At 43.5% G+C, this 23507-nt stretch overlaps 1 protein-coding gene across 5 annotated transcripts in view; it reads right to left on the bottom strand.

The window, feature by feature from the left end:
• The window catches only part of unc5a (unc-5 netrin receptor A), a 404105-nt gene that overhangs the window by 55495 nt on the left and 325103 nt on the right, over nt 1-23507 (bottom strand). For 3 of the 5 annotated variants that reach the window (XM_060901162.1, XM_060901165.1, XM_060901163.1), the window contains one exon: nt 1184-1405. In XM_060901162.1, coding sequence (XP_060757145.1) covers nt 1184-1405 — 222 coding nt within the window. The remainder of the gene's footprint in view (nt 1-1183; nt 1406-23507) is intronic. The other 2 variants (XM_060901164.1, XM_060901166.1) reach the window with 1 other exon arrangement.

Genomic DNA, 23507 nt, shown 5'->3' with positions numbered 1-23507 from the left:
CCAGCTAAAACTCTATAGTTCAAAGAAGAAGCCGTATCTAAACACGATCCAGAAGCGCAGACGTCTTCTCTGGGCCAAGGCTCATTTAAAATGGACTGTGGCAAAGTGGAAAACTGTTCTGTGGTCAGACGAATCAAAATGTGAAGTTCTTTATGGAAATCAGGGACGCCGTATCATTCGGACTAAAGAGGAGAAGGACGACCCAAGTTGTTATCGGCACTCAGTTCAGAAGCCTGCATCTCTGATGGTATGGGGTTGCATTAGTGCATGTGGCATGGGCAGCTTACACATCTGGAAAGACACCATCAATGCTGAAAGGTATATCCAGGTTCTAGAGCAACATATGCTCCCATCCAGATGACGTCTCTTTCAGGGAAGACCTTGCATTTTCCAACATGACAATGCCAAACGACATACTGCATCGATTACAGCATCATGGCTGTGTAGAAGAAGGGTCCGGGTACTGAACTGGCCAGCCTGCAGTCCAGATCTTTCACCCATAGAAAACATTTGGCGCATCATAAAACGGAAGATACGACAAAAAAGACCTAAGACAGTTGAGCAACTAGAATCCTACATTAGACAAGAATGGGTTAACATTCCTATCCCTAAACTTGAGCAACTTGTCTCCTCAGTCCCCAGACGTTTACAGACTGTTGTAAAGAGAAAAGGGGATGTCTCACAGTGGGAAACATGGCCTTGTCCCAACTTTTTTGAGATGTGTTGTTGTCATGAAATTTAAAATCACCTAATTTTTCTCTTTAAATGATACATTTTCTCAGTTTAAACATTTGATATGTCATCTATGTTCTATTCTGAATAAAATATGGAATTTTGAAACTTCCACATCACTGCATTCCGTTTTTATTTACAATGTGTACTTTGTCCCAACTTTTTTGGAATCGGGGTTGTAAATAATCTCATTTATTTTGTGAGCGCTAAATAGGCAAGTGTACGATCACTGTGATGTGTAGGAGCACATGAAAACACAGACAAAAACACATACAAAATTTATTCCCCAGCAAATTTACTGCGGAAGCTTGCTAGCTGTTATGTGACATGGAAGAGCGAGCCAGTTCGTGGCAATCAGCAAATGATGAAAGCTGGAGAAAATGGCGTGAAAAAAGAAAAGATGAAAGACTGAGAACACAGGGACGATTGTAAGAGAGGAAGGATATCGTACTGCAGCGCTGCGCCCGGTCTGGTGCCCACACACCTGGCATGGCAGGTTTGATGCCCACGGGCTGGAAGCCGGTAGTGAGTATGGACGAGTCGGCGACGTCCGCATCCAGCCCTTCTTTCTTCCTCCGGTACACGAGGACAAGGATCACCAGCAGCAGAGTGAGACACAGTGCCACAGCAACAATGCCCACGTAGAGCGCCACGTCCTCCGCACCAGATACAGCTACACAGAGAGAGAGAGAGAAATTTAGAGCACATTTCACTCCCAGCATAAACACTACTGCTTTATTACAGACCATATTTTTGCCTCTTGTTCTGCCGTTTAATGTTTAGTTTTCAGTTATTTAGCCTTACAGAGTCTATAATGTGCAATTTCCTGTTTTATTATTCTTTAATATTGGTAATCGAGCATAAATCCACACTCTCAGCCAGATTTGCTGACCCATTTCAAGGGAAAGTAGCTCATGCGTGCTCAAAAAAAGTCACCAGACGTCACCAGATGAAGTTGGAAAAAAAAAAGACAAGAAAACGAAAAACAAAAACGCTTTGTTCATCAAATGCATCCGACTTCCTAACATTCGGTTCACAGGACATTATTTCCGGCAGATTTTGGGTGCCATACTCTTCCAATAACTGCAGATGACATCTGGATCAGTGAAACGTAAGATTCTCTTTGCAAACAGCATTGAGATATAATCTATAAATAATGTAATGACAGTAATTACGACAATCACCATGACAACTTCAGGACTGCGGTTGCCATGAACAGTTTTGCACTCAAGTCTCCATGTTACACAGTTGCCTTTTGTGACTATAGCTGATAGGGCACAGTTTCGAAGCGAGTTATTTATAATCACGCTATCTGTTATCACCCAGATGAGGATGGGTTCCCTTCTGAGTCCGGTTCCTTTCGAGGTTTCTTCCTCGTGTCACCTGCCACCGTCACCACAGGCTTGCTCACTGGGGATAAATTGGGGATAAAATTTGCTTATGTTTAAAGCCTTGAATTTTCTATGAAGCTGCTTTGCGACAATGTCTGTTGTTACAAGAGTGCTCCGAGAGCACAATATCCCCCACTGGCAACCCGGCCATAACTCTGGTAAAATGCGACTCAATCGAATGGAATTGCAATATACATATTACCGAGATATAACAAAGAATCCTGCCATGTTTGGTGAAATTCCACCAAAAACTGTGAGAGGAGTTGATTTCAGAAGGTGAGTACTCTTCCCAGGACGGACAGACGGACATCGCCACGACATAATCCCTCTTTCGGCCAGTGGGGGATAAAAATTGTTAAGGAAGTTGATTTCAGAAAGCAAGCACACCTTGACGAAATTGCCAAACTCTGGTAAAATTTGCCCAAATTAAACGAAATTTCAATATGCGTACAACTGTCATATAACGAAGCCTTCGGCCAAGTTTGGTGAAATTCCTCCACAAATCGCGAGAGGAGTTGTTTTCAGAAGAACGTACACCTTCATGAAATTCTCCAAGTACAAGTTATTTAATCAAGGGTCAAAACTCTGGGAAATTTTTCACAAACGAAATTAAATCGCAGTATGCGTATTACCGTCATATAACGAGGCCTTTCGCCAAGCTTCGAGAAATTCGTCCAAAAATTGTGAGAGGAGTTGATGTCAGAAAGCGAGCACACCTTCATGAAATTGTCAAAGTACGAGGTTGTTCATCAAGAGCCGGAACTCTGGTAAAATGCGACCGAATTGAACGAAATAACAATATGCGTACGACCGACATATAACAAAGAATCCTGCCAAGTTTGGTGAAATTCCTCCAAAACCTGTAAGAGGAGTTGATTTCAGAAGGTGAGCACCCTTCCCGGGACGGACGGAAATCGCCACGACATAATCCCCATTCGGGCCTTTTGGCCAGCGGGGGATAAAAACGCTCTGCAAAAAAACTTGACTCGACAAAAAACACACGTTTCGTAAACATAATGAGAGAGAAAGAGTTGAGGCCGAGAAATAAATACAGAAAGACAATTAGCAAAAGAACCAAATAAGCAATAAACGCACAAACGATTTCAGTGAACTAGGATTCTGAACACGTTTCTGGACTGAAACTGAGACTGACGTTTCCACGGCGAGGCAGAATAAACTCTTGTAGCGAAACGCAGAACGTTATTGACGTGTTCTTTTCAGCGCTTTAGTCTTTACATTCTGCTTTATATTCTGTTTCATTCGTATGGAAGCTTTATTCCTCTGGAGAGCGGAATACCGTCCCGAGCCGTGTGTGTGCCTCGCAGCTTGCTCCATCAGCACTCCTGAATTTTTACGGCTGTGATATTGAACGACACGCACGCTCCCGAAAGGAGGAAAGAAACAGAGTGGGCGAGAGAATAAAAGCAGATTTATCTGCAGCCTTTTTGCCTCTGCGGAGTCTGTGGCCTGCGGTACTGAGACTCAGACAATCACGTCCAAAACAATCCTAATCAGCTGTGTCAGTGGGAAATGGGATTTCGTGACGGCCGTCGTCGTGTCACTGCGGCTCGTGTGTGTGTGGGCGTGAGACAAAGTGTGTGTTTATCGTACAGCATGCGTCAGCGCTTTCGAATCGCTCTCAGAGACGATGAGTCGTTTGTCCTGACACCACACACTTCTTCAGTCCTACTATTCCATTTAAATGAAATTAGATATCAAGCTCTCCAGGAAGGATAATTGAGGATATGAAACCTTGAAGACTTAAAAAAAAAATGCAATCAGTTCTGTAACACAAGCCATTTTAATAACATCACAGATACAGTATTAGCGTGTGTAGTTTTTTTTTTTTTGATAGCTTTTATTTTGTATTTTCTCTTGTATATCTTGTTTGGTTACTGGGATTGAGCTTAGATTTAGGTTTATTGGAGGTAGAAGGATCTCAGATGGATGGTAAAACAAATGAATGTGTGTGTGCACTTGTAATTATGACATATTGAGGACCGGAACACGTTTTTAACCAATAGAGTGAAGGCGTTTTTGGGAAGTGAGGACATTTTGGCTGGTCCTCACTTCTTCAAAGGGCTGACTGATGGTTAAGACTTTGTTTTAGGGTTCAGGTTGGAATAAGGTTGAAGTTGAGGTGAGGGGAAAGGACGAGGGAATGCGTCATGTCAATGAGTGTCCCCGCAAAAACACAAGTGTGTGTGTGTCAGCAACACAGACGTCAAGACCTAGGGCGTAATTTTGGGTAGGGACGCTAGGGACGTGTCCCTACCAATATTCAGCCGCTACTGTGTAATCACGATCAATAAAACCGATGTCCTGACCTGAGCAATGATTATATGGCACACAAAGGGTTAAATGTATGACACTGCTAATAATCCCCCCTCTAACGTAGATATCATTCTCTGATTAGCTACCTGTTTCTCGCTAACTTACATGGTTGGCTATCCCAGCTGTCACTCCATCTGCTGTAAAAGCAGCACACTTCCCACAGCAGCCGTGACTACCCGCCCATCAACCCCCCGTATCTCACACGTATGCACCTGACCTACCCCACGCACCCTCCACTCTCCGTCAGCCTACAAATTGAGCTGGACTTCGATGTCCATGCATGCTTGCCCTATGACTCGCATGCTGACTTGAGTATCATGGACGACGGCCCCCCTCCCGAGAAACGAGACATTCGTTCATTCTTCTTCAAAGTCAAGAATGTAAGTGCAGGGTTTCCGTCGAGCTTTAAAAACTCAACAAAATCCTTTTGATGTATGGAAACCCTTCATAAAAGTATTGCTGCGGCTCCTTAGGCAGGTTTAGCAACGTGACAGGACGCATCAGAGCTAGGCTACTGCATAGCTGCAGAGAAAAGGAATGCTGGAGCAATGTAACTTGGTGTTAGATAATATCCTCGATGAATGAATGTTAAGTTTATAGACCTAATGGTTTTACAGAATGTAAGTAGTCAGATGTAGGCTACTGCATGGCCATGCAGATGTGCGACTTGCATTTCAGAATCAACAGCGTGACAGCCGCTGAGTCTGCCGCGTTCACCGTTTTACAGAGACCTCTTTCTACTACTACTAGGCTAGGCTAGATACAACAAATCCATGGTCCTTTACTGCCACCTTCAGATGGATATTGGTAACTGCAGCATGAGCAGAAAAGAAGTCACAAGCACATCTGCAGTGAAAATCAGAACACACGTTACGAACACAGAAACAGGCAACAAAAAGACATAATATGGAAAATGGAGGGGCAACAAAAAGACAAAAAAATGGGGGGTATACTACAAACGCAATACTAATGTAATCATAATCATGCTATAATAGGCAATCACTAAATTAGATATCCAAATATCATTTTAACTAAATTTGAGCTTAATTACAGAACAGAAAATGCCACCAGTAGCAACTATTTATGAGTGTCTCAATAAGGCAGTCAGTGAATTTTAAGACCCCCCCCCCAATGTCAAACAATTGAGGTATTTCACCTGACGTCACAGGGTCACGTGACGCCCCGGTGTCCGCCATTTTGAACGTCAAGCTAGCTAATGTCAACAACAGTAGCTAGTATGTTACTGTAGCAATGTTTACGTTCAGTCATTTGGATGACTGTTAAAACCTTTCAGTCTCAAGTTTTTCCTTTACTAGATTTACTCAGGCAAGCTGGGAGCTAGCGTGCGCCGGCCGCCGGCAGGCTAGTGCGCGCCGGCCGCCGGCAGGCTAGCACGCGCCGGCTGCCGGCAGGCTAGCGCGTGCTAGCTCCCAGCTTGCCCGAGCGTGCTAGCTCAATAAACTAGTAAATCCAGTAAAGGAAAAACTTGAGACTGAAAGGTTTTAACAGTCATCCAAATGACTGAACGTAAACATTGCTACAGTAACATACTAGCTACTGTTGTTGACATTAGCTAGTGCTAACAGCTAGCTGCTAGTACACTGCTACAACTACACCGACCCTAATAATACAGTTCTTGGTCATTGCCTGGTAACAGCAAATTTATAACGGGCCATGTCTCAACAGACTAAGAAGTTATTTCAATGACATTTAATAACATTTTGTTTATCCTGAGGACCGAAAGTAAATGAAAATGTGAACAAACCTTAGCTGTAATAAGATGGCGACCACCGGCTCCAGGGACGACCCGCTGATGTAGGCATGTTACCCAGCCTGACACAAAATATTTGTAGGTATCCAAACTCTTATACGCTTTCAGATCAATACCTGTGTATGGCGATGGGTTTTTAACGACATAGGTATACAGATCATGTGGGCCGAAGTCAGGTAAAGACGAGGGCTTCGTGTACTTCCGTACGTCAGTGAACAATCCTGGTGGAAGCAGGTAAACGTCGTTCTCTAAGCCTGCTAACCTCAATTTTTGCAAATACCTCTCCCTCTGCTCGCCCTGTAAATGCCCTACGTCGCTGGATAGTGAAGGTGTTTTCTGCATCTCGCTCCTTTTTCTTTTATGTTTTTCGTTTGTCGCCTTCCTCGCATTCAAACCGATTCGAGCCGTGCCGTCCAAAATGGCAGCATCACATGACTTGGTCACGTGGGTGAAATACCTCAATACAGATATTGAATTTAAAAAAAAAACACACCAATATTTAATGCTAAAAATGCTTAAAGTTTTTAATTCTTATTTTCATGTATTTCTGTGGAAGAGACAGAACGACTGCTTAAACACAAATTAGGAATTGTGTGGTGTAAAAGTAATAAATGATCAGATTCCAGCAATGCTGGATTAGGTGCATTGCTCAAGGGCACTTCAACCATGGATGGAAATGTAGGGAGAGGATTTGAACCTTCAACCCTGGGATCCAAAGACCAACTCCCTAACCATTAGGCCACGGCTGCCCTCGTTAACCTATAAGATCTGCATGACATGAAATGATGATTGCTAATGGGAAAAAAAAAAAAACCACCTTTCGGAAGCTCTGCCTTGGATCACTTTTGTGTCCCCACCAATGTCAAAATCAAAGTTACTCCCTTGCTCAAGACGCTTCTTGAAGCAGCTCAGCTACTTCTCGCCCGGTGATGCAGTGAATGTGGTATTGTTTGAGCACCTCGCATACACACAGCTTTGTTTGTTTTGATACCGTATGACAACAGTGAAGTTGTCAAAGGAAATGATTCAGTCGGGACTCGCCCACCATCTCCACCAAGCAACATCAACAACAAGAATAACAGCGTCTCCGTGACAATTAAGAAAGCTGCCAATTGCAGATCTGAACCTCAGCATCAGTCTAATTAACCCGCATTCTAGTTGTGAATCGCACCCTGAATCACAACGTATAAATAAATATCAAACCGCAATCAGGCTGGAGTTTGACTTTCTTTTGTCAGCTGAGTGCTCAGGAGTCTCACAAAGTGTACAGTGCGAGAAGTCGATCACGGTCTTCCGCTTTCAACGTCGCATTTCACTGACGTTTAAAAACACGTCATGCTACGTTTACACAATTGGCGAATTCCTGGCGATCCAGTCATGTTTCAGGATGCAAATAAGGGCCTGATCCTTGACTTGCAAGTGACGTCAAAGCGAAATGGAAACTCTCGGATGTCGGCCATGTTGGTGGAGATACAAATGCGGGGTCAAGCGACATTCCATACAAAACACAGTCACGCGTGCGCAACTCTCTTTGTTTTTCCGATGCTTTACACGGGGACGGTCTGAAACAAAAACACAAAAGTCCGTTTTCGTTCTCACTTTTTTCCGCATCTATACGACCGTTTTCAAGGAGGAAATCTGCGTCTATACGGTGACGCATAAATGTGTGGAATTCAATTGGATGTGCATGCCAGGCAGCTAGGTGGTGCTGTGAAAGACCTCCGCTATGTCTGCACGCATGCGCAACGTCTTCCGTCTTGTCTGATCTGCACATCTGCGCCGTGAAAACTTTGACTACTCTGGCTATGGTAAGTAAGAAAGTAAGTAAAAAAGTAAGAGCATACTATACCCGCCTCTGTTCATTAACGGTATATGTGCAGATTCGGTATAGATGTTCGAAGGACTCCTGGACGTTTATTAAAGCTGCCAGAGCAGCTTGAAGGTCCGTTGGATCGATGTAATCAGACATGCTCTTACTTTTTTACTTACTTTCTTACTTCCCGGGCTGGCATGTACAGTATATGACATATGTATGACGTAAACGCGTACCCGACGTGAGCAGATCCGAGCAGAGTTTGGCGTATTGGGTAGTTTAGACGGATATGCAACGGGGGCTGTTTTTAACTTATCCACTCTGGAAGGCATTTTCAATTTTTTCCGTTTTTCAGCCTCGGAAACGCCGTCCCCGTGTAGACGAAAGGCACTTCCGATAAAATATTTAGTCATTTTTACCCGACAGCATCCTTGTGTAAACGGGCTCTAAGAGTTCTTTTAGCTCCGCCATATCTTTTCGCTGTATATGGCTGTGGTCACAACAGTACTCGTGACCGTGGCACGTTCCGATTTTTTAGAATTCCGTCCGTGATTCGAGGAAACTCTGAGGCTTAGTACGGAGAGGAGACGAGCGCGGCTGAACAACATCGGCAGGGCTGATCTAACAGAGGCTAAAACCAAAGCAGCTCGTGTTTGCAGTAATCGTTTTATCTCAGGTGAGTTTTGAAAGCTTTCTCGATAATATCATGGAAGAATTTTATTTCGTGTTGTGAGAATTTTGCTATAAAATGAGCGTTCTCTCTTGTCGTGGTTCACTCGGTCGTTGTTATAATTTTAACATGTGGATTACCATTTCGCTTCTTGGAGCGCCAGGAAAATTATACGATCGAAACCAGGGGTTTTCAAAGTGTGGGAGAGTCAGCCTCCCCTCAGAGAGCAAATAAATAACAGCGCCCCCTTACAATTTTTGTTGTTGATGTGTTCCATTCGTATTTAAAAAAATGGTTGTTATACACATTTTAATTTTTTTCTTTTACACATTTTAAACATCTGTGCTTTTTTAAAACCTCTTTTTTTTTTACACATTTTAAACATCTGTGCTTTTAAAACTTCTTTTTTTACACATTTTAAGCATCTGTGGTTTTTTAAAACATCTTTTTTTTTTTACACATTTTAAACATATGAGCTTTATTAAAACATCTTTTTTTTTTACACATTTTAAGCATCTGTGGTTTTTTAAAACATCTTTTTTTTACACATTTTAAACATCTGTGCTTTTAAAACTTCTTTTTTTACACATTTTAAGCATCTGTGGTTTTTTAAAACATTTTTTTTTACACATTTTAAACATATGAGCTTTATTAAAACATCTTTTTGTTTACACATTTTAAACATCTGTGCTTTTTTAAAACCTCTTTTTACACATTTTAAACATCTGTGCTTTTTAAAACATCTTTTTTTTACACATTTTAAACATCTGTGCTTTTTGAAAACATCTTTTTTTTACACATTTAAAATGTGCTTTATTAAAACATCTTTTTTTTTTTTTTACACATTTTAAAGATCTGTGCTTTTTTAAAACCTCTTTTTACACATTTTAAAGATCTGTGCTTTTTAAAACATCTTTTTTTTTTTACACATTTTAAACATTTGTGCTTTTTTAAAACATCTTTTTACACATTTTAAACATCTGTGCTTTTTAAAACATCTTTTTTTTTTGCACATTTTAAACATCTGTGCTTTTTGAAAACATCTTTTTTACACATTTAAAATGTGCTTTATTAAAACATCTTTTTTTTTTTTACACATTTTAAAGATCTGTGCTTTTTTAAAACATCTTTTTACACATTTTAAAGATCTGTGCTTTTTAAAACATCTTTTTTTTTTACACATTTTAAACATTTGTGCTTTTTTAAAACATCTTTTTACACATTTTAAACATCTGTGCTTTTTAAAACATCTTTTTTTTTGCACATTTTAAACATCTGTGCTTTTTGAAAACATCTTTTTTACACATTTAAAATGTGCTTTATTAAAACATCTTTTTTTTTACACATTTTAAAGATCTGTGCTTTTTTAAAACCTCTTTTTACACATTTTAAAGATCTGTGCTTTTTAAAACATCTTTTTTTTTTACACATTTTAAACATTTGTGCTTTTTTAAAACATCTTGTTTTACACATTTTAAACATCTCATAGCATCGTTAGCTAGCACCTCTTGGCAGACAACACACTGTGGCAGTGGAGCATCTTCGGATCCAGTCCATGAAAATCCAAACTTTAAATAATCGTGGTCATACTTCCTTCTTTTTTTTGCTTGGCACAGACTCTGTCTCCTCACTCACTGTAGCTTTAGGTACTAAAAATCAATCCATTTTGTCTCTGGCAAAGGCTAGCTGAAGTTCGCTAAATGTCCGCAATAGTAACTTATTCTGGTTTATTTTTCCTCACATTGCGCCCCCCCCCGAAGAACTCTGGCGCCCCCTAGGGGAGGTGCGCCCCACACTTTGAAAAGCCCTGATAGAAACAATCCAGACTGGGCACCCAGTCAGAAAACGGGCTATGTTTCGTCTGAGGTCGGACTCGATTCTTCGGCAGCCGAACCAGACAGAACGCGATATCTGGGTACTCGATGATCGGTAGAAGCGTCTTATCTGCAGAAAAGTCTGACTTTTTTCAATAATATGGGTCAAAATCGCACATATCTATCTTCTCTTTGTATCGAATCTTCGCTCGAGCATTCAAATCGTGGTAATAGTGAAAAAAATTCAGCATTGTTTATTTACAGACGCGCACTCGGCGGCTGCCATCATAGTTGCTTTGTCTATCCACCATCATGGCGGACGCTCATGACGTCGCACATTTTGGTCACGTATTTGCAAGTCATCTATATGCTGTCGCTGTGTGTAGGCAGGGGTGTAGTGGGCGTGGTACGTGGGGGTACGCCGTCCACCCACTTCTCCCGAGGTGAGATTCAAAAAAAAAAAAAAGACAATAAATTTAAAGAAATACTCAAGTCTTTAAGAAGGAGTGCATGGTAGGGCTTAACCCAATGGCTGCATGTCATGTATTTTGTATACGCAGGTGCCTCAATCGCGCCAGACTAAATGCTTGATTTATTCGATTGGTGCCTTTTATCATAAATTTCAGCCCATTGCTGGTTTGTATGCGATGTGAGTGAGTGACGTGACTTTTTCTGAACTTCTGGACACATGCTGTAGCTGTTGCCACGGCAGTAAGTAGGCTAGTAAAAATATCGAATTCCGAATGCAGCTCGGCTCAAATGAACATGAATCGAACATGAACAAAGGTGTTTGTGTATCATAATTTCCAATATTTTGGCTTCACGCCTGATAGTCCATGTTAAACCTATGCAAGGTTTATGTTGAGTTCCAGCAGCAGAGTGGTGCTGTCTACGACGATGCATTCGGAAGGAGAAGGCGAATTTGTTCCTCTTTAGCCATTTCGGCATATTTATTGGAGACAAAATAAACCGCGGCTTTTCGCCATAACAGTTGGGCTGTACTGACAAACACGAATGAAAATTGCACACATAAAAATGTCTGAAAAAAAGTGTCTTCTTGTGCCCTCGTGTTGTTAAAAGAACGTAACATTTATACAAATCATTCATACCAAACATAGGCGACCAAACAAAGGCTACCGCTTCTGACATGATATCAAATCGATGACGTCACGAATCGCGTACCCCCACTTTAAAAATCTCCACTACACCACTGTGTGTAGGGGTTACGAATGATTTGTTTATTGATGAATAAATTGGAATTTCAGCTGCACACTGGACTGAGTAAAGCAGGATGCCAGTTCTGCATTATGGAAGAAATACAAAAGGATCAGGTTCACATGGGACCCTAGCGATGTTCCACACGAGTGTGTCTTTCACATCCGACCCTTCTGCAACTCGATCTCTCGCTTTCAGAGGGCGCGTTCGTGGGAGAGACAGATTGGAAGGAAAGGAACACGATGAACAAACAAGTGCAAGTTCTGAGGAGGGGATAAATAAAATGCCTGAACCGAGACATCCTGCAGGAAGTGTGTCTCTCGCACGTGGCGTCCATGAGAAGCCGAGCTGCAACTGGATCTCTACCTGCAGCGGAGCGTGTGAGAGAGAGATAGGGAGCGAGAGAGTGATGATGAAGGCGTAAACAGAGAGACAAACTCCAGGTGCTGGGGAAGGATAAGCTGAAATAAAACCCGACGCCCTGCTGAGAGCCTGCACACGCATCAGTGAGGTTTCGAGCTGATTTCGTACGTCTCGCACATGAAAGCAGCATCACTGTTGACAGTGACAGAAAGGTCTTGGTAGAATTAGCATCAGTGATGCTGGCAGTTCAAAACAGGCTCGGGGTCACTTCCTGTTCCTTCCTGAAATCAGGACGCACTTTCGTGTTCAATAACCGTCCTCCCAAAGTGGAAAATGCAACAGACACCTTTGTCCTTGCTCTCTCTCTCTCTCCCAGTGATTCTTTGTTCAAAACGAGAGCTCCTTGAGCTTATCGGAGCATCAGCAGGCCAAGTTTTTATCAGAGCCAGCAGGTGTCACATGGAGCCCGATCCTCGAGGCTAACGATAGACTTGGCTCTGGGAGCCATCGATTTTTTTGTGCACAGTCCAATAATTGAAAGGATGTCCATCACACTTTAATTGATAGAGCTAATCAGGTTTTATAATTGGAAAGATTCTTCCTAATTCAGCAAGGCTGACCATCTCCTCCTTTGCTCTCGTCCTTCATCTGTGACACAAAAATTTCTTTTCCGCTCAGGTTGCTGTTCCACTGACATTAAATTCTCTCCTCTCCTCGCCTGGACTGTTTCTTCTTCTTCTTCTTGCGCTAATCTCCACACAGCTCAGTGACTGCAGCATAATGGAGACCTAGGCCCTGCAGCGAGACAGGTGTCTGTAGGTGGAACCGCCTGGCCAAATGACTCACGCTCGAGACAGAGAGAGAAAGAGAAAGTGCACAGACTCTGCCTTCTAAATTCCCTTCAGTGCATCTTGCATCAGCTTACAGTTTTAAAACTCCCCGAGCGTCTACCTCGAAACACCATGCAGCACTCAAAAATAACACCTCTGCGGCACACCACATAAACCGAAAACTCTTCAGGTCGTTGGCCTACTGAAGCGTAATTCTATACTCGACAGTGTGTTCTCCGTGATAGATGGCACAGTGAAGATTCCTGAACAAATGAAATTGACTTTGTTCGAAAGATAGTTTCTGTCCATTTGTGCATTTTGTTCACATCCCCGTGTGGATATTGGTGGCTATTAGTATAGGTAATCATCTGGGGCCGAGAAAAATTCAGGATTAATTTTACGAGTGGCGGCATGGTGGTGTAGTGGTTAGCGCTGTCGCCTCACAGCAAGAAGGTCCGGGTTCGAGCCCCGTGGCCGGCGAGGGCCTTTCTGTGCGGAGTTTGCATGTTCTCCCCGTGTCCGCGTGGGTTTCCTCCGGGTGCTCCGGTTTCCCCCACAGTCCAAAGACATGCAGGTTAGGTTAACTGGTGACTCTAAATTGACCGTAGGTGTGAATGTGAGTGTGAATGGTTGTCTGTGTCTATGTGTCAGCCCTGTGATGACCTGGCGACTTGTCCAGGGTGTACCCCGCCTTTCGCCCGTAGTCAGCTGGGATAGGCTCCAGCTTGCCTGCGACCCTGTAGAACAGGATAAAGCGGGTACAGATAATGAGATGAGATGAGTTTCACGAGTGATTTCAAAGTATTGAAATTGATCCTTAATTTTACGAGGAACCGGACGATTACTTGTTTATAATATATCGGGCCAAATTCATACTTCGGAAGCCATTCAAGTTCACAACATTTGTCATTCACGTTTTCTGAACCAATCAGGGCGCGAGACTGTCTTGCACGTTTGAATCAGTTTCTAAAGCGTCTTTCACCACGACACAAAAAACTGCGATCGCACCTTGTCTAACTCGCAGCATTCATACGCCACTAGAGAGTCGTTTATTTGTCTTTCTGCGGCGCATTTCTTAAACACGGAAAGCCAAAAATTCGTACTTTTTTTGGTATTTTCATTTTCGCTTGCAGCTTTCAACTGGTTTGTCATTTCTTCGTCAAATATAACGAAACGCAGCATTGCTGAGTCAGCAGAGTCAGCCATTTTGTTGACAAAATTTGCTCATTTTTGTCACCGTAACCAAGCAACGAAGTAGCCAATAGCGTTTCAGAAATACGGCCCCGTGTTAAGGAAAAAAGCCCTCCTTGATTGACCAATCAGGATTGAGTAATTTGGCCCTATGTATTATAAATCAAGTATTGCAACAGTGCTTGTACTTTAAGATCTCATCTCATCTCGTTATCTCTAGCCGCTTTATCCTGTTCTACAGGGTCACAGGCAAGCTGGAGCCTATCCCAGCTGACTACGGGCGAAAGGCGGGGTACACCCTGGACAAGTCGCCAGGTCATCACAGGGCTGACACATAGACACAGACAACCATTCACACTCACATTCACACCTACGCTCAATTTAGAGTCACCAGTTAACCTAACCTGCATGTCTTTGGACTGTGGGGGAAACCGGAGCACCCGGAGGAAACCCACGCGGACACGGGGAGAACATGCAAACTCCACACAGAAAGGCCCTCGCCGGCCCCGGGGCTCCAACCCGGACCTTCTTGCTGTGAGGCGACAGCGCTAACCACTACACCACCGTGCCGCCCCTACTTTAAGATTCCAATTAAAAAAAAAAATCAGACACTGACAGAACTTTGGTCCATCCCAATAGCACTAAAATACGCACAAGTCTATTCTTTTGTGCGATTTTTGCCTGTGACAGTACAACTAAGCCAAAAATCAAACAACATAAACCCGGTTTAACATCTCCTCTAAATCTAAGGTGTGCAGCAACAAATCATGTGCGTGTTCTGTCTCCAGAGGCCAAACGTGTCAATGCGATGTCTCCGAAAGCCCAAATTGTGATCTGACGAGAAAACAATACTCCCCCACTCTCCGCTTTGGTTTGTCCAAAACGAAAAACGCACTTCTTTTGCAAGAGACGTTCAAGGCGCATCCATTCTGCCGGCTCATCATTACTGACTGTAGTGTATTGTCTTCCTCGCTGTCCTTCATCATGTCCTTTGAGAACAGGTATACGCCTGGCACTAAATAAAATCCATGTATGAGATTACATTCCCCCCAAGCCCTCGTACATTTTCACTACATTTGTCTGGTGAAATCTTAAACAGGAAAGTAGACAATACCACACTGTCCACACCGCTACCTGTCCTGAACTACCACTAGAACAGGGTCTGTATAAGCTGACAGTAGGCTGGAGATTAACTGGCCCAATTATCCCTCAAACATTCACTTGCTTCAATTTCCCATGGAGCGAAAGGAGTAAAATTTACTGGTGAAGTATATAACTCAACTGGGAAACACTGCATTCATCCTTCATAAGATATGAGCCCCATATATCTAATATCATTGTTGAATTCTTGATTCTCATTGGTCAGAAAGTGTTGATTAAGTCAGGAATAAAACACTCAGGGGCGGCACGGTATTGTAGTGGTTAGCGCTGTCGCCTCACAGCAAGAAGGTCCGGGTTCGAGCCCAGCGGCCGGCGAGGGCCTTTCTGTGCGGAGTTTGCATGTTCTCCCCGTGTCCGCGTGGGTTTCCTCCGGGTGCTCCGGTTTCCCCCACAGTCCAAAGACATGCAGGTTAGGTTAACTGGTGACTCTAAATTGACCGTAGGTGTGAATGTGAGTGTGAATGGTTGTCTATGTGTCAGCCCTGTGATGACCTGGCGACTTGTCCAGGGTGTACCCCGCCTTTCGCCCGTAGTCAGCTGGGATAGGCTCCAGCTTGCCTGCGACCCTGTAGGACAAGATAAGTAGCTACAGATAATGGACGGATGGATGGATAAAACACTCAGTAAAAAAATAAATAATCTCTGAGGAGGTAAGAGTTTCACGTCGAGGCGTCATTCCACCCTGTCGTTCACTACCTTTTTATAAAGTGTGTCCCATCATGCTTTATATGTCTTACTTTATGCATCTCCACTCACCGGCCACTTTAATAAAAACTCGTTCTTGATTCTAAGATTCCTGTTGCTATGAGTTGCTACATCCTTCCTGGCAGCTCGAATCAATCTGGCCATTTTCCCCTGACCTCTCTTATCAGTGTGACAGAATGTTGTCTTTTGCTTGTGGGTTTAAGCTATAGAATGTGTTGGGATTCCTGTCGACTTTCCGTCTCTGGAGGCACTAAAAGATGTGAAGATCTCTGTCTCTGTAGCCACAGTTATCTTTTTGATCCATTGTTGACTAGGTTGGAAGGACTGCTCTCCCATTTCAATATTATGTTGGTCTCACACTTCCAGTCACACACACACACACACACACACACACACACACACACACACACACACACACACCTTACCTACACAAACCCCTACGCACCAGTGGTGTAGTCTACTTTTTTGCAGTGGGTATACTCAGTGCTTGCCATGCAATATATATATATATATATATATATATATATATATATATACACACACACACACACACACACGTGTGTGTTGTGGCTATACTGTTATACTTGTACTCATCCATCTTGTAACTGTCCGATAACCTGAAAGCAACACCTCATGAGCACCATCACTGCCTAATGCATAGTAATATGCATCTTGAAACTGGTTTTGTGTACAGATCTACTGTATGCAAAACAAATGTGGTTTAAATGTCATCATTATTTAATCTCATTATCTGTAGCCGCTTTATCCTGTTCTACAGGGTCGCAGGCGAGCTGGAGCCTATCCCAGCTGACTACGGGCGAAAGGCGGGGTACACCCTGGACAAGTCGCCAGGTCATCACAGGGCTGACACATAGACACAGACAACCATTCACACTCACATTCACACCTACGCTCAATTTAGAGTCACCAGTTAACCTAACCTGCATGTCTTTGGACTGTGGGGGAAACCGGAGCACCCGGAGGAAACCCACGCGGACAACATGCAAACACCACACAGAAAGGCCCTCGCCAGCCCCGGCGCTCGAACCCAGGACCTTCTTGCTGTGAGGCGACAGCGCTAACCACTACACCACCGTGCCACCCCTGGTTTAAATTTATAAAATTTTGATTCACCGTTCAACTTAAGACAAGTGGGCTTTTCCATCATTGTTTTTTTTATTTTTCATGTATCAAGAAAATTTGACATTGACATGTAAATTAAACACATATCACACAATAATATATTTTTAACATATTAAATGCATTTCTTATTTCTTATCTATTCAGCAGTAGTACCTGTTCTGCAGTAGGCCTAGTCGAAGTATGAGGACACTTCTGAAAACACTGAAATAGTGTCGTTTGTTTTCGTTTCATGATTTCGCATCAAGGCAACAGGCATCAAACTACGTAGCTTCGTACGACCTGTATGCTTTCCCCTCTATTCTGACCTCATTTGACTGGCTACATACACGACAAGTGCAGACGGCTGGCTTGACTGACATAGCAACAGTTGCTATGGGGGGGCGGAGCTCCCAGAAGGGTCAGTTCTCTGCTCTTGGATCAACTCGCAACGCCTTGAGTGCTGAAGGCCTCTGTATGCTCTTGCGACAAGGCTTTCGCAGATAGCTTTTCGCAGACAGTTGTAATTTATCGTTGAGCGGGGAGTAATAGGCGTGCACGATGTTATTCACTGCCACAACGCAAGGGGGCGCGAAGTCGCAAAATCGCTAGGAGTAGTTGGTGGGTGTGGTTAGTGGAGTGTTTATCCTCCGGTTACTTCTAATGACTAGAACTGGAGTCGTATAGATGTACGTACTTCCTCACTTCCTCGATCAACCGCTCTTCGTGCTGCTCCATCTTCGCTCGTGTTTTTAAAAATGGCGGTCATGAAAACAAAACAAACCGGGAAAGTAGGGAAGCGGAAGTACAGCGGATATAGAGTGGACCAATCAGAGCCCTCTTGTCTGCGACGCTGTCTGCGAGGCTTCTGCGGTGGTCACAATTTTTGGGAGGTGTGCGCAGAGCATCTGCGAAGGTGGGGGGGCTACGCAGACGCTATCTGTGGCACCGTCTGCGAGGACTGGGTTGTCAGCATAAATTGGCCTTTAGTCAGGCTCTGTCAGTGTCTTCTTAATGAAGCCCATAGGATTTGAATTGAATAGGCGCTTGTAGCGCTAAAGTGCGTTTGGTGGACACAGGCATCTAGGAATGGAACTGTGGAACATTCATCTGACAATGTTGACGTTGGTTTGGCCAGTTCAAATAACGAATATATTTTTCGGTAGGCGTATGCGCATACGCAAATCACTGAGCTCTTCAGTGAGTATACGGAAAATCGCTGAGCTTTTCCAGTGGGCATACGGCGTATACCTGCGTATCACGTCGACTACACCACTGCTACGCACACACCCACTCCCAGACACATGCACAAACTATTTTCGCTTGCGACAATTTTTTTTTTGAGAGCATGGTGAAATTTTTGTAATATTTAGCATGAATTTATGATCGATGTACTCGGGAGGTATTTTAACATCAAGCTCCTTCAGCCGAGCCTAAGTACACAGAGCTTAAATGTAAAGAGGACCACATGTACATGTGATCATATTGTGTTCATCACTGATTCTCATTGTAAAGGCATTTCGCGTGACAAACACAGATTCGTCATTCAGCAGTAAAACCCTGAGAAGGCCATACGGTAAATGCTCTTTTGTCTGTTTTCTTTTGAAAAATAGCAGGAAATGTTTTCCCCAATCAGAAGTCTGTGTTTCAAACAAAGAAAATCCTTTTACAATGATTTTAATAGGAGCCACCATTTTGTTTTGGGGCAGTCCTGGGGTGGTCCTAGGGCAGGTCTCTCAAAAGGGACCCGACTTAAAAACTGTTAACAACAGTTCAGACTTCAGTGTTTTCCGGGATTTACTCACGCTTGTATTGGTTCTGTACGATAAAAGCGTTTAAGGCAACTTCTTTCGTGGAAGTATATTTTTTGGCTATTTTTGAGTTACAGACTTCCACAACGTCAACAAGGCATTTCCACCCACAGAACCGTTGCTCACTCAATGATTTTTGTTTTTTGCAACATTCTGTATAAATTCTCTGCAGGAGATCAGCAGTTTCTGAAATACTCAAACCAGTCCAACTGGCACCAACACCCATGGCACAGTGAACGTCACAATTTTTCCCATTCTGATGTCTGAAGTGAACATTAACTGAAGCGCTTGATTTGTATCTGTATTATTTTATGCACTGTGCCGCTGACAAGGCCGAGCAGATAACTGGTGTGCCGAATAAAGTGGCCGGTGAATGGAGAAAAAATCCTAAGAAAACCCAAACCCCATCACGGCATCAAAGAGATGTCCTGCGTGAACGGAATCGATAGCTCTTTCTTCATACCGAGCGCCATCCAAAGTTCATATTTGACATTTTGAAAAGTTCTATAGTGTCTCGACACAGAAACATATTGTACAGAATTGATTGTCAAACCTGATCAATGTGTCGAATGGACAGAAATTTATGTTTCAAATCTATTGGGAACAGTCTTTGAAAAGTATTATAAAGTGTACCCAACAAGAGCAACGGGTCACCAGTTCTTTAAATCACACCAATCTCTCTTTTGCAGAGGCAGAATCGATACTCGTCTTCAACACTCACCAGTGGCTGCACACTAGCACATTAAAATCAAGTCTACCAGAACATTGTATAAAACTCAATAGGAAGCCCATCTACCCGTCGGACACAACCCACTGCCATTTGAAAAGCAGCAGATTTAAGTTCTTGTATGGTTAAAGAAAGATTTAAAGCAGTTTTATCTTCTGGAGAGAGCTTTGGTACGTCAGACGACAGCATTTGTGAACACAGCAGCACTCCCCAGAATTTCCCCAAGGTGGAGAAAGCATGGCCATTAGTCATGAACAGCATACACACTTGTTTACTTTTTTTACAACTGCTTTCAGGGGCGGCACGGTGGTGTAGTGGTTAGCGCTGTCACCTCACAGCAAGAAGGTCTGGGTTCGAGCCCCGTGGCTGGCGAGGGCCTTTCTGTGTGGGGTTTGCATGTTCTCCCCATGTCCGCGTGGGTTTCCTCCGGGTGCTCCAGAGGAAAGGTGTGAATGGTTGTCTGTGTCTATGTGTCAACCCTGTGATGACCTGGCGACTTGTCCAGGGTGTACCCCGCCTTTCGCCTGCAGTCAGCTGGGATAGGCTCCAGCTTGCCTGCGACCCTGTAGAAGGATAAAGTGGCTAGAGATAATGAGATGAGACAACTGCTTTCATAATCCAACAAAGAGAAAGGCTTTCATTTCTTCGAAAAATTCTCATAAACTGAGATCCCACAGCAGTCCATTTTACTATGCTCTGAGTTTCAAGCATTTCTCTGGGAATTTTTTCCAAATCTGATTCGGAACCTTTTCAGTTCTCAAGCACGTATTGGTTCTCCACCTTGATATCGTCATGTTCGAGTGCTGCTAACACCATTCTCATCTCCAACGCACCGTTTGGCAGTGCATTTATGCACTCCCAGTAGCAGTGCTATTAATACACACCATAACTTGAAAGAACTCAGCTGTCTTATTTTTTCTTCCCATCACAAATCATCGATAACCTTGTAAACAGTTTCTTTGGAAGTGACCCAATGGCAATTCGTACGACTGCCCTGGAACTTCGTTTTTCAGAGGCGGAAAATGCTCGTCCTGTCTGAAGCCGATCTGCACACGCACGAAATGTGGACACTGCGCTGAATACTACCTGCAGGAAAATCCTGCGGGTAGATGCCTGAGGTCAACAAAAGTTGAACACCTCTATAACCTGGCTGGCATTTGTGGCACCATCTGAAAGACGCAGACAGGCTGCTACAATTGAGAGTTTCAAGGCAGACGCAGACCCCCAACACCCCTTGTGCAATCATGGGCATGTTAAGAAACATTTGAAAAGCTTCATGCAACAGATGGCAGCAGGACACCATCAGCCCGATGCTACTTGGAAAACCCTTAACCGCCTCCACAGTGGTGTAGGGCGGTTCAAAGCCAGTGTGATGAAGTGGGTTTGCTCAGAGACTGACAAGGGCAACTGTGGAGAAGTCCAGACAATGGCCCATTGACTGACATGTGGTGGAGAGAGAGAGAGAGAGAGAGAGAGAGAGAGAGAGAGAGAGAGAGAGGAATGCACCGAGGATGACCTGGATGAGGGGAGTGATGTGGCACTGGTTGTAGCAAGGATATGGCAGGATGTCATCTCGGAGTCCAATACACGAATGAACTATCCATCTCAAATAACTTGACCTTCCAGATTTCTGATCTCTAATTCCCAGGTGCAACAGATAAATATGGGGTGGTACATTAGTTGCTGTTGCTGCCTCACAGCTCCACAGTCTCCTGATTGATCCTGAGCTCAGATTATGGTCTGTGTGGAGCGTTACATTTTCTCCCAGTGTCGACTTTGGGTTTCCTCCACTTTCATCCCACCTCGCAAAACATGCCCGTCAGTGGGCTGGCAACTCTAAATTGCCCCTCGGTGTGAACGAGTGTGTGCATGGTGCCCTGCAAAAGACTGGTGCTCCATCCAAGGTGTATTCCCACCTCACACCCCAGTGTACCCTGACCCGGCACCTAAGGTGCCGATGATCCGAGAAACCATCAACAAAGCTAAATTTGTCCAGGTTCATTACTCCAGGTTTTCAATCGTATAGCAATCCAGTCTGAATTTGAGGCATTTTATCTCCCATCACCTCGATCCAAAAAATCCAAAATGGAGGGATCAATGAGCCTCTAAAATTCAAATCAAATCACAATCCAGTATTATATCTCTGATTATCCCTGTTGACACGAAATGAGGATCTTGCTAGTTCCAATTTCTTGCAATGTCTTGTCTTCTACAGTTAGAGAAATACCCCCATCTAATTTTGGCATTATGAGATAGACTCTTACACACTAATCTTGGCATGAACCATGAACAAATATACTCCAGTAAACCAGGGAAAACAAAAATGCGATGTATGGTCGAAAATGTGTGTCTCGGGAATAGCGTCCCTTTCCACCACACCTACTGCTGTGCTTCATTGTCAAGATCATTACACCTTTTCTGCAAGTCAATGTTTTTTTCTCTCTGCAGCACACTGTTCAGACCTGAGAAACTTGGCAGGATCAGAGAAGTGGATAGCCAATGAGACATTCTTTTTCTCCTTAGTAACAATCCATTAAGTCGTTTGAAAGTATATGCATCTGCTATCTGTGGTGACGGAGTTTCCAGTGAACAAAAATACTTGTCTTTGAAAGGAAAGAGGTGTTTAAGCCTGATGAACAGCGCCTTTGACTTCAGCCTCCTCACACAATAGAATAAAATGGAACAGAGCTTTATTCTTACACTTTTTTTTTGCAAGACATAAAGTTTGCCATCTTCACTGACTTAAGACACGACTTCAAGAGAAAAAGTCCCTCGACTGGAAGCAGAAGGAGGTAGAGGCCTTCGGACGAACCGTTTCGAAATGGGGTAGCCCATGGTATTTCCATTTCCTCCTCACATTTTGCTAGTTTAGAGGAGGCTTTTATCCAAAGTGACTAACATTTGAGAAAGGATACAACTGGCAAGAAGGGTCTTGCTCAAGGGCCGAACAGTGGCGGCTTAGCAACGATGACATTTGAACTCCACAATCAGTAGCTCAACGCATTATCTCTTGGAGCACTTTTGCCATCTGGTGGCGATATACCAACTTTACCACCAAATCATTATACTATCACCTTCAACTTGTTCGTTAATTTCTGATCTCAACAGCACACTTTCTGATCACACCACAGAATCTTCCACATTTCCTCAAATTCAGGGTCTTATCACTTCTTGAGGATTCCTCTTCCTCTGAGGACTTGCATCCCTCCCTTAGTTGAACATTTGCCTTGTGCTTCTGCAGTATAATTAATGTGGGCTTTACTCTCGAACTCCCCTACTTGACGATTCCTTTGCATCGTCTGCCATTTTCTGGAAGCCACCACGAAGACTTTATTATTCAACAGCAATGGCTACGAAGCTCAAGTTCTGCTTTCCAAATTCAGCTCCAAATATCAACCACCAGGAACCCAGTCCAGTCAGAGCAAGTAAGAATGTGACAGGAAGATAAAAAGCAGCTAGCAACATCCTTGTATTTCTCGTACTCAAGAGGGCAAGGAGAGAAAAAGAGAGACAGCAGGGTACCCTGCTCTAGGAAGAACTTTCTCACATATCTCACTGAGGCCACTTTCCTCCTCCTTCACGACTGGGGAAAAAGCCTTCACTCACAGTGACAGAGCATTATCACACACTCCCCAAGAGGCTTTCCAACCGATAGGGCGGAGTGAAAGAACCTATTTTTTTTGGACTTGGCAAGATCTTGTTTTGATTCCTGGCATCACACGAAAAGATGGTGATCCAAATTCTAGTTGGACTGCAATGGGGTCACAAACTCCTCGACTTGAGAGTTATCATGGTGAGGAGCTTTTTTTTTTTTATAAAGGGAATCTTTCTCTCTGATAAATATGAACAAGTGGATACCT

The sequence above is a fragment of the Neoarius graeffei genome, chromosome 20 (assembly GCF_027579695.1).
Source record: "Neoarius graeffei isolate fNeoGra1 chromosome 20, fNeoGra1.pri, whole genome shotgun sequence".
Lineage (NCBI taxonomy): Eukaryota > Metazoa > Chordata > Actinopteri > Siluriformes > Ariidae > Neoarius > Neoarius graeffei.
This window is presented reverse-complemented; position numbering and strand designations above follow the sequence as displayed.